At 37.7% G+C, this 12161-nt stretch overlaps 1 protein-coding gene across 4 annotated transcripts in view; it reads right to left on the reverse strand.

Moving 5' to 3' along the window:
• The window catches only part of LOC150067326 (polypeptide N-acetylgalactosaminyltransferase 4), a 75095-nt gene that overhangs the window by 33966 nt on the left and 28968 nt on the right, over positions 1-12161 (reverse strand). For all 4 annotated transcript variants that reach the window (XM_090328364.1, XM_090328365.1, XM_090328367.1 and 1 more), the window contains 5 exons: positions 10768-10875; positions 10527-10642; positions 9632-9765; positions 7108-7176; positions 6198-6350 (listed from right to left, as the gene is read on the reverse strand). In XM_090328364.1, the coding sequence (XP_090184490.1) occupies positions 6198-6350; positions 7108-7176; positions 9632-9765; positions 10527-10642; positions 10768-10875 (580 nt within the window). The remainder of the gene's footprint in view (positions 1-6197; positions 6351-7107; positions 7177-9631; positions 9766-10526; positions 10643-10767; positions 10876-12161) is intronic.

Here is a 12161-nt window from a genome sequence, read left to right on the forward strand (position 1 = left end):
ACATGTATCCAAATGACAACAAAATCCAGTCTAACCATGGACACCAGAATATTAATCATCAAATGAGACATGTGGAAATCCATCTAAAATACACATGGAAAGGTAGAAGGACCAGTAATCAATGTACTGATGATCACAAAGAGAAGACTGTGTCACAAAGACTAGGGAAGTTGGCAAGGTCAAATTATGTAGAGTGATGCCACCTAGAACAGTACAAGGAGCTAGCATATAGTGTTCCAGATTCATCTGACAGCCACATAGAGTACAAATGGACGGAGGGTGACAGTGAAACACTGCTGTGACAGTCTAGGACTACAGAGATGAGGTCTGTGTGCCTGGTAAGGTGGCTGGGATAATTTTTAAAGTACTTCTGCTTGGCAGAATAACCTAAGCTAGCCTCCACCTGGTGATCTTGCCTCTGCTTCCAGAATGCTGGGATTCTAGGTATGTAATAGCCTGAGCATTCTATAATGCTCCAGCCAATAATGGTAGAGGCGGAGGTGAACATGCCCTGTAAGAGTCAAGTTACAGACGAGGAGGTGAAGTTGTGCAAGGCAGAAATGAGGGCTATCAGCCAGGCAAGTCAACACCTTTGCTTCACAAAGAGAAGAGGTACAGCCTCACTGTGTTAACTTTGAATCTGAAGGTATACCAAAGAGCTACTCAGCATGTCCCAAGGCTCCTTTTAATCCTAGGCCAGCTGTTCTGGGAGATTGTTTGACATTCTCTTTTGTCTACTGCCACCTAGTGTAGAGATAGAAGTATCTGCCAATGTTCAGCTCCACCAGAAACTGGAAATATGAAAATAGATTAATAAAAAGAATCTCACCCGTCATAGAAAATTCTTTCACCTTCTCTAAGTCAGGAAACTTCTGACATGACTAACAATACTTTACTGCATTGTGGCACAAGTTGCTACCACATAAATAATTAAGTTGCCTTAAAATGGAGTGGGCTAGAAGGTTGTCAAGGATACTACCTGAACTATAGCTATACTTCTCGTTTTTTAGTGGTTAGTTGGCAGCCAGAGTCTCATAAACTTGAGCTCCGATCCTCAGAGCTCAGCAGCTAGGACTCCAGGTGTGAGCCACCAGCACTTGGTTTGTAAACTGACTTTAGATCCTACTGAGCATTACATCTAAGGGGCTGACAAGGCAGACTGGAACGAGCATGCCTGGACTGGAAATCGAGGGCTGCCACCTATTTGTCTTAATGTGCATTTGCCTTGGTTGCTCATGGGGATGAAATGCTACTTTTACAGGGACCTCAGAAATATTAAATAATTTATGTGAATCACTTAGAAAAGTATAAAAGTGTTGAATATTATAATTATCATTGCATAATTTCAGAAGGACATGTATGGAGGTTTTAGCAGTAAAAACATCTATGTCACTTAGAATTAAAACATACAACTAGAAGACAGGGGGTCATTTGGTTTTATTCTAAATGGAAATGGTTCAACTTTATCAGAAGATGGACATGAAAATCTGGCCTCAGAAAGATTCAAAGTGATTACTTAAATAATTTTCAATAAAAATATCATTATACAAACATCTAGTCCAAGATGCATTGTTTTCTGCTAAATACCATACAGAATGTCATAATCATTTATGGACTAAGGAAATAGTAAATGGCTATTATAAAACAAAGCCATCATAAACAATTACATTTCTAGTAGATTTAACTCTTCATCACTCCTCCTCACTATATTCTGCAATTCTCCTAACAATAACTACTGGATGTTACTATCACCAAGATCTAGCCCTACCCTTTAAAGTCTTTATGGTTTTCTCATCAAATAAGGAAAGAGGAAGAGGGCTACATAGGGCTACATGTGTTCGGCTCATCAAGTTTGAAGAAGGTAGGATCAAGGTATACTCTGCATATCTTAAAATTCTTTGATAAAAAAAAACTACCTCTTTCTTATTTAAAAACAAACCAATAGGGGCCAGGAGTTTGGCCTAGTGGTAGAGTGCTTGCCAAGCATGCACGAAGACCCGGGTTCGATTCCTTGGTACCACATACACAGAAAAAAGCCAGAAATGGTGCTGAGGCTCAAGTGGTAGAGTTCTAACCTTGAGAAAGTCCAAGGACAGTGCTCAAGCGCTGAGCTCAAGCCCACGACTGGCAAAACAAAAACCAAAACCAAAAAAAAAAAAAAAAAACAGGTGAAGGCATTGTTCTGAGTCTTAAATTAAGAGAGTGTGCCTGGGCTAGACAGACTGTAGGACAGGGCGATGGAAAGGAACAGAAGGGTCTATTTCATGCATACAGCAAGGATACAGGGATTCTGGCCCGCTCAAAGCAACCCGTTTTTCCAAGAAGGAAACATAAGAAAAGAAACAACCATGTAGGAATTAGTAATTTATATATTTAGTCAGCTGCTGCACAAGACCTCCAATTCTGCAAGATTCCTCACCTTAAAACAAGAAAAGTCCTTAACCAATGGCTTTTGCCAAAGTCCAATATCACCCAGAGGATTGAGACTATAAATTCAAATGAGCCACACAGAAAACAATAAAATGCAGATTAGGGGAATGCTATCTTGCTTCAAGCTCAGAAAGAAAACTCTTGCTTCTGTTTTGCATTTTTTTTTTTTTTTTTTGGCCAGTCCTGGAGCTTGAACTCAGGTTCAGGGCCTGAGCACCGTCCTTGGACTTTCTCAAGACTAAGCTCTTACCATTTGAGCCGCAGCACCACTTCCGGCTTTTCTATGTATGTGGTACCTAGGAATCAAACCTGGGTATTCATGCATGCTAAACAAGCACTCTACCACTAGTCCAAACTCCCGGCCCTAATGTTTTGCTATTTTAAAAGTTAACATATATAAACTCACCTTGACTAGAGCACTAAAGCCTTTTTAATTTACAAAGTTTAGCAACTGAAGTATTAAAGCATGATTTATGGATCACAAATAAATATAATACAACTTCTATTCTAATTCATTCTATTCCATCCTAGGTAACATTTTTAGATTAAATAGTCTCTCTCTCTCTCTCTCTCTCTCTCTCTCTCTCTCTCTCTCTCTCTCTCTCTCTTCTCTCCCACCCTCCTTCACTCCTTTCTCTATTTGTATTAATATAAAGTACAATCTTTTTTTTTTTTTTGCCAGTTGTGGGGCTTGAACTCAGGGCCTGGGCACTGTCCTTGGACAAGGCTAGAACTCTACCACTTGAGCCACAGCACCACTTCCAGCTTTTTTCTATGTATTTGGTACCAAGGAATCGAACCTGGGTCTTCATGCATGCTAGGCAAGCTCTCTACCACTAGGTCAAACTCCTGGCCTAAAGCACAATCTTAAAAATTGTGTATAACATAATTGCCTCTTCATGCTGTTAAAAATGTCTTCTACCTAGAAATCTTTATATATCTGTTTTCATTTTCTTGTGAGACTTTTAAAACCATACTACTCAATTGTCCACGTGCAAAGTCTTGTCACCTCTCTGGCATTGTATATCACAGTACCTATCTGTTTGACAGAGCTTTATGGTCACATAAAGCAGCCACAACACTAGCAGATAGTTTACACAGAGTGCATGAAGCCAATTTTCTCGGGGCTGCATGAAAAGTTCAGTCTCAATGCTTGGCATTAAGTAGAGTGACATTGACCTCTAATTCCACAAGGAAAAGTCAGTTTTTAATAGAACTTTAAGAGGATCTGTGAAAAGTTGAGAGCTGCCTAGCCCAGCCTGGGTCATACTGACCTGGCAATACAAAGCAATCCAGCTAGTTTTATGGCTTTCTGGCTGTGTAGGCAGAAGAAAGCTGCTCAGACAACTTTTTCACATTTTACAATAAATCTAAATCTTTTAAAGGGATTGGGGCTGACAATACATCACAGTAGAAATGGCTTGCATCTCTGTTGGGATAGCATGATGTAGAAGTATCACTAGTTAGAGGTGAGGAGACAGGCCAAACCTGCAGTTCTGTAGCCATCTCTCTGGTAAGATGGCCAAATGGGTGACAGGACAAGCCTGGCTGGATCACAGAAATGCTAGAGTAATAATGCCAAGACTCTGGCTGGGTGCTGGTGATTTATGTCTGTGGTCCTAGCTACTTGGGAAGATCTAAGTTGAGATCATCTAAGGCAAAAAAAAAAAAAAAAAAAAAGTAAATAAAGTAAAACAAATAAATTGTAAAATTCCCATCTCAACCAATAACTGGGATTAGTAGTTTATACCCAGACATGTGGGAGGCTCAGATCAGTAGTGTGGTTCTAGCCTAGACAGGGGAAAAAAGTTCATAAGATTCTAGCTCAAAAGAAAAAGCTTGGCACGGTGGTGCATGTTTTTCGTCCCTCCCCATGCCAAGCACACACGGGAGGAACATAGCCTAGGCTGGACTAGGCAAAGGTCAAAAAATATCTAAAGCAAAAAGGGCTGGAGGCATGGCTCAAGTGGCCCAGCCAGTATGAAGCCCGAAATCAAACCCTCGTAGGGCCAAAAAAGCAAATAAGAAAGCCAAAACCACTTTGGTATCACAAGAAAAAGATACTCAAATATAAGTATAATAAAACAAAATACATTTATTTTATAAAAAGATATCTGATCACCAGGGAGAAAAAAATATACCTACAATTACAGAAACTGAAAAGGAAAAAATAATGATGAATAAAGAAGTACTTACATTCTTTACATCACAGAATGAACAAAAACTAGAGGACTAGAGATGTAAGTCAGTGGTAGAATACCTGCCTAGCATGTATGAGGTTTTGGTTTTGATTTCTAGCATCACACAAAAAGAAAAGGAAAATGGTAATAAAGGAGAATACAGAAATGGAGGGGAAAAAAGGATGAACAAAGGCAGCAGTAGTACTCACTAGACACTATGTTGAAAATAACTATATAGCTTGTAAGTGGGGCTGGGAGGAAAAACTGGAAGAGAGGAAAGGGCTGTCCAAAAAGAAATATACGCATTACTGGACATACGTAACTGTAACCCTTCTGTATATCACCTCTATAATTAAAAAAAAGTTTTTTTAAATTTTTTTTTAATAGAAGTAATCTAGTCAGGTGTGGTGGCTCACACCTAACTACTAACTACCTAACTACTCAGGAGGCTGAGATTTGCAGATCACAGTTCAAAGCCAGTCTGGGAACTAAAGTTCATGAGACTCTCATCTCCAATTAACCACTAGAAAACCAGAAGTGGTGCTCTGGCTCAAGTGGTAGGGAGGTAGCATTGAGCTGAAGATCTCAGGGACAGCGCACAGACCCAGAATTCAAGTCCCACAACTGACAGAAAAATAAATAAATAAAAAAATAAAATAAAATGGCTCTTCGAACAGAAAAAGGGGTTAAGAAGAAACATATAAAATGGTGGTACATAGGCTGATACCAGCTGTCTACAGTGATGAGTTCATCTTTGAAGAACACTTGCATTTACCTACAGGATCTAAGGAAATATGTCAATAAAATCCCTACAGTTAAATATGTTAATTATATATTCAAATACACATGCAGGCAGCAATAAAATGATCTCAATGATTAGATTAAATGCCTAAGTTTTCTTTTTACTCTCCATAAGCTTTTCCTTTGGTTATAGAAGGGTTAAGAGACATTTCAATAGCAGTAACAACAACAAAAACAATCCTTGCTCTTTAGCTCTGTTTTTACAATGCCCAACCCACAACAATCCTAAAAACACCTAGAATGTGATGGAAATTGGATGTCAGTCCAGGAAATAAGATTTTGCATACTGTATTATCATCAGCATTTTATTTACTTGTAGCCCAGCGTATCCTTAAACTCAACTCTAGTGCATGCCTCAAATGTGTGATCCTCCCGCTTCAACTTTAGCTTCTTTTGTACTGGGATTATAGGTGTGTGCCACCATAATTTCTCTTTCTCTCATGCATGGTATATATTAGTTGTACAAAGGGAATTCACTATGACACATATGAAACTATACAGGTGTATAAAATACTTTGATCAAATCCACTCTCACGTTATTTATCTTCCCCCTTTCACTAACATGACCTGTTAACTTTATTTCTGGATATTTAAGAAGTGAATATAAGAACTTTTAACATTATTTAACACTACTATATGCTGATAGTTTACTAGTGGAAAAAAAAACTTTCTTATAGCACTGCTGTTTTAGTTCAGGGCTAAGTTTTATCTAAATTACATATAATTTCAAACAGCTGGCAGAGTATCAGTCCCGCAGTGTACACAGAACATAGGACAAATACTCACTTCAATAGTCCCAACTTTTCCCTCATGGGAATGTGGTGTTCTTGGATAAATGTCCAGAAGGTGTGGTTGTGAATCAAAATGCAATCTTTTGAGATTTCTTTTATTAAAATCTTTACTATGCAACTCATCAAAATTAGTCTTCCACAGTAAGACCTAGAAGAAGTCAGTGATGTTGGTGGTTATTGATTTGCACACACCCACATCCAGTTTTGTTAAAGGGCATGTACAGAACTATCCCTCAAAGTACACAGAAAGGCTATGTATACATATACATCTGTATTTCAACGATTTTACTATTTCTCAACAACATTTTTGACAAGGCATAAGAAAAGATTTCACATTTCAAATTGCTATTATGCATGGTTTAAAATTCATTCTAAGGTATTATCTTAAATTTTAATTTCCCCCCATTAAAGCTCCACCAATGTTTTTGGCTTGATAATCAAGTTTATTCAATACATCTGGGCAATGAGTGACTTTGGATCATTTTGTATAAATGCAGATTTGCCTCCTAAATTATCTGTTCTTAGTTTCTCAAGGATATGTTGTGCAGTCACTTAGCATAAGAAATGAGATCTGCAGACAAAGCATTAGGCCATAATCCAGGCAAAGGGGCTACATCTTAAACATGGACACTGAATAAGTGTCCACAATATATACAAATCCAGCTAGATGGAAAAGTGAAAAAAGAAACGAATTTCTCAACTCTAAAAGCTATTTGAGCTGCAATTATGTCAGCTATGAGATGGCAGGTTTTCTGTTACTAAATGAAAATATAAAGCCATAATATATCATCATCATATATACACACTAGATGGTTGTACAGATCTCAGCAGGGGTCAAAGATTCCTTTAGCCTAATCAAATCCTTCTGTCCAAATTAAAGAGGAAACTGAAAAGCAGGTTTGTACCTGTGCATCTGCTCCACCTGATGCAAACTGCTCCCCACCTTTTGAAAATGAAACGGTAAAGACAGGTCCCTAAGAAACAAAGGGAGCAAAAAGAAAAGTAATACAAAGTGAAGCTTTCCCAAGGCCAAGAGGACAAAGTAGTCTGACAGCACCCAGCCCGCTCCTAGTGACTAACGCTGGCACAGCACAGTAAATACAATCAAGAATCAACTTAATAGTATTAATACAAAAATAAATGATACTAAACATAAGGCAGTACTAAAAATCAATGACAGCCTGTTTCTCCTTTGAAGAAAGGATTGTGGATGCGTACATTGATCATTTCTGTTAAAATTTTTCTAGTTCCATATTCTGTAATTCAACTAATGACTAGCAAAAACTGAGTCAAGTACATGAGTGAGGGGAATGAGGGTACAGAAACAGAGCCATGCCCTGATCACAGCAGGATCCACTGAGTTCTCTCTTGTGAAGCTGGCAGCAGGGAGCTAGTAAGGTTTTAATAAAAGGATGGGCACCGAAGGGGGCAATGACAGCTGAAAACCACTACCACAGCTGTGGCCATGATTAACTTGAGTGGGAAAGACTAGCAGAAGTCACTGAGATTACAGATGACAGAATAAACTTGAGTGATACTAAATTTGGCATAAACAAAAGACCTATAGCCTCTAGGTAAATCTTCAGTCAAGATAAGACAACTTATTTATTTATCTCAAAAAGGATAATATGTGGTATTTTAAAGATGCCCTTAATTTTTTGGCATTTTTTTCATTTTTTATTTCATATATTTTTTATTGTAATTAATAGAAGGGTTACATTATATTCGCCAGATAGAAGGTGCATTACTTCACATACATTGATACCCTTTCTCATGTCTTGGTCCCCATTTCCCTCCTCCCACCCCCGCCTCTCATCTTGTTTTCCCCCCTTCCCTATCCTATTTCAAATAACCAAATAAGCATATATACAATATATCAGATAACAAGGTAAACTACTGTAACAATATGAGATAACCAAGGGACAGCAAAAGAGATGAGAGATAATTAAGGACAATAATCACTCATTATATGTAAATATGCCCTTAATTTATACAATTAAAGTTTGTGGAAAAAAGTACTGCATTTTTCAAGTGTACCATGCCACAGATTTAGAATGCTTTAGTTTCAAAAACACCTTCACATACAAATTAGGAACAATTTCATCTGTGCTTTTCTCCTATATTTACTTTTATACACTTTTTAAATATGTTTATATACTTTTCCCTATTATTTTTCACTTCTTTCATAGATATAGGTTCTTGAAAATTTCTATTGTGTTTTTTCAGCCCAAATCCTATGAATGCATACATCTGAGCTAGTTTGTCCATTTCTACTTCACCTGAATATTGAAGCCAGACAAAAGAAAAAGTAGAAAGCAGGCAGGATAAAGAAGGTAGAAACATGCTCTAGCATGCTTGTATATATATTCCAGACCTTTTTAAAAGGTAAAAGCTGTACATTTCTGGGAAGTTCTGAATTTCTTTTGTTTCCTTTTCCTTCCAACATTTTGCAGTGAACTTCTTTTTAAACAATTTGAGAAAATACAAAAACATGTGAAGTTCATTAAAAAAAACCCAAAACTACAACACAGTGCTGGTACAGTACACTAAAGCTGATAAAAGAAACAATAATAAAAGGCCTCCATTTTAAATGTCATTCATATATACCTTGTGGATGAGAGCTATATACTTTTACACTTTTTAGAGGAATAAATTATTGAATTACTGAGGAAAAAAAGAAACATGCTCTTGCCTTTCTAGACCACAAAACCCATTTTATCCTAACTATAAAGAGCTTACACTTGGCTAAAATGAAGTTCCTAGTATACCCATCCCCCTTAAAAAACACACACACACACACACAAAAAAAAAAAACCCACAATAAAAAAACCAAGAAAAACCCAAATAGGGTTTGAATGTTTATCCACAAAAGAGAAATAGTTCATATATAAAACCAAATGCCTCACCATGCTGCTATAGCATTCTGCCACTTGGTTTTGAGATAGGGTCTCCATTTCTGCCTAGGCCAGTCTCCAACTCATAATCTTCCTGCTTTAGCCTCCGGAGCACTGAGATCATAGATGTGCGACACTATGCTTGACTGAATGATACTGATTTTTGATGAGAACCACTGCATTTCAAAAGAGTGGTGCTAGAAGCTCCCTCCTATACTCCAAGGTACATGGGAGGCTGAGAGCAAGAGGATGTAGTTTATGGCCAGGCTAAGCAAAAAAGTTTTTGAGACTCCTATTTCAAAAATAACAAGGAAAAAAAAAAGCCAAATGAGAGCTGGAGGAATGGCTTAGGTTTGTTGGGCAGGAGCCTGGCAAGCATGAGTTCCTGAGTTCAAACCCCAATACTTTATGTTAACTAAAAAAATAAAATTAAAAAACTAAAAAGATTCTAGAAGTAAGAAAAGCTGTTACAACAAAAATTTCTGTGACATTAAAATAGATCTTAATTAAAAGATAAAGATTTTGGTGTTAATACCGTGTGTCCTTGAAGCGTATATATGAGTCTTCCTTCTAAGAGATCCAGAATCTTAAGCATGCCATCAGAAGAAGCAGTGATGAGGTAGTTGCCAGAAGAGTGAAATGACACACAGTTAACTCCACAGTTGTGAACTAATTTGTAGAAGATAAAGGCAAAAATTAGCAACTCAGGAGGCTGAGATCTGAGGATCATGGTTTGAAACCAGAGAGGCAGTAAAGTCACTGAGACTCTTACCTCCAATAAACTACTGACACCTCCCCCCATAAGCCAGAAGTGGAGCTGTCTCAAGTGGTAGCCTGGAGCAAAAGAAGCTCAGGTACTATGCCCTGCCCCTGAGTTCAAGCTCTATAACCAAAACTAAAGGAAAAAAAGTTTGCTTTTCCATGTGCTTGCCAGCAAAATGTCTTAAGTCAGTTCTATCAATTATCTACTTCTAAGCTTTAATTTTTCTTATCTTTACAATGGATGAAATAATAATACACTAGGAATATTTGAGGATTAACAGTCTCTACTACATAGTAAACACTGACAGCTTTTGTTACTCTTATATAGGACAGAAATGTGGATTTAATACACTGTAAAGCCAATACAAACCAAGAAAAATTCATTTATCTTTATACAGACAGGTAGATGTTTTCTACCAGTTTCAACATCCATTAGGATCACCTAAGTCCTTGTGATTCAGAATTCAAACCTGCCATGTCCATCCCTGTGACAGTCCAGCCCACCATAACTTCTTCCTTCTGGTTTTGAGACTGATTACATACCTACACAATTCAAAGGCAATCTCCACCCCCAGGAGGGGATCAAGAAGAAGTGGACTTTCCTAAAGCAGCCTCAGAACTCTGTGTGTGCGTGTGTGGGTGTTGTATTTTGGTTGGGGAATTGTTACCTTGATAATGCTGGAGTAATTTATTTACTCGGATATCCCAGAGTTTCACAGTGTGATCAGAACCTGCTGAAGCTATGCACGTCCCACTAGGGTTGAAGTCCACAAAATTTGCAAATCTGGGAAAACATAATAAGCTGACCTAAGATTTCAAGTTCTTTACTCTCATTTTTTTAAACCTGTCCTAATTTGATGTCTCCTTAGTGAACTGACATATACAAATGTACAAAGAGGGTGGACTTACCCTACAGAATCCGAGAAGTTATTAACACACTGCTTATTTGTGGTATCCCAAATTTTAATTGTTTTGTCCTCACTACATGATACAATGAGTCTTCTATCAGGTGAAAATCTGGAAAGCAGAAGAAAGATTCTATTTGTGAATGGTTCCTGATAATCACCATCTCATGGTTTCGTAGTGTATACCAGTCTGGTGTGCCACACAGCTGTCATATCCTGGAACCAAAGGTCTTTCCAATTAACTATCATCACATATATTTTGATCATTAAAAAATCAACACAGAAATGCAGCAGACCAACCAAAGTTTCTTTCTCCCTTTTGTTCTTTTATTCAAACAATTTAGTTTTGTGGCTTCTACTCTGGGTTTCTGACTCAATTCAACATTCCTTCCAAGCCAAATATCTTATCTTTTTTTTCAGGTATTATATATTTTTTTCTGCTTCTGTCCATATCATTTAAGAGAACCTTTTCTATTCACTATACCAACTGCATGGTAAAGCTTTAGTGTAAAGAAATATGACTGGTGCTTAAGAATTACAATTAAGGGTCAGGAATTTGGCCTAGTGGTAGCGTGCTTGCCTAGCATACATGAAGACCCGAGTTTCATTCCTCCATACCACATACATAGAAAAAAAGCTGGAAATAGTGCTGAGGCTCAAGTGGTAGAGCTCTAGCCTAGAGAAAGTCCAAGGACAGTGCTCAGGCTCTGAGCTTAAGCCCAGGACTGGCAAAAAAAAAGAATTATAATTATGTGACATTAACCCTTCTAGGCTGTCAGCTTCCTGAACCCTGATAGGGCAGGGACTATTAGTGGACTGAAACTAGAACAACTCCATGCAGCACCATAAAGAAAGGGATAACACCTTGTATCTGACCAATTCTAAGTAGTCTGCTCCTTTAAGATCTTTTCCAAGTTTCTCTTTTTTTAAAGTCCTATCCAATAATAGAACACAGACCCAGGCAGAAAATGAAACAGTTTTATTTAATTAGGAAACTGAGTGGTATTTTTTTATTAGTATTTTTTTTTGTAATAGCCAAACCCAGAAAATGCAGATTTATGTCACAGACTCATGACTAGGTTTCACTTGTAGTTTCCCTCTCCCTCACAAAGCCCACTGTCAGTCACCAGCTAAGGAATGGGTGGGGTATGTGGCTGAAGGTTTTCATTGGGCTCACTCCCTATTCCCACCACCTCATTCTACAGGAGGACCTAAAAATAACGCTTCATGGAAACTGTTACTCTGGCCATTTATGGATTCATCATAGGGGAAGAAAAGGACAGATAAACTCATATGACACAGGATTTCCAAATACGTGAAAATAATCTAATGAGAAATCTTCCATGCTGGGTAATCTACCCTGACTTTATTATAGCAAGTGATACCTTATTACATTTT

This window comes from Megascapheus bottae, chromosome 2, assembly GCF_031878675.1.
Source record: "Megascapheus bottae isolate mThoBot1 chromosome 2, mThoBot2.hap1, whole genome shotgun sequence".
In the NCBI taxonomy this organism is placed as follows: domain Eukaryota; kingdom Metazoa; phylum Chordata; class Mammalia; order Rodentia; family Geomyidae; genus Megascapheus; species Megascapheus bottae.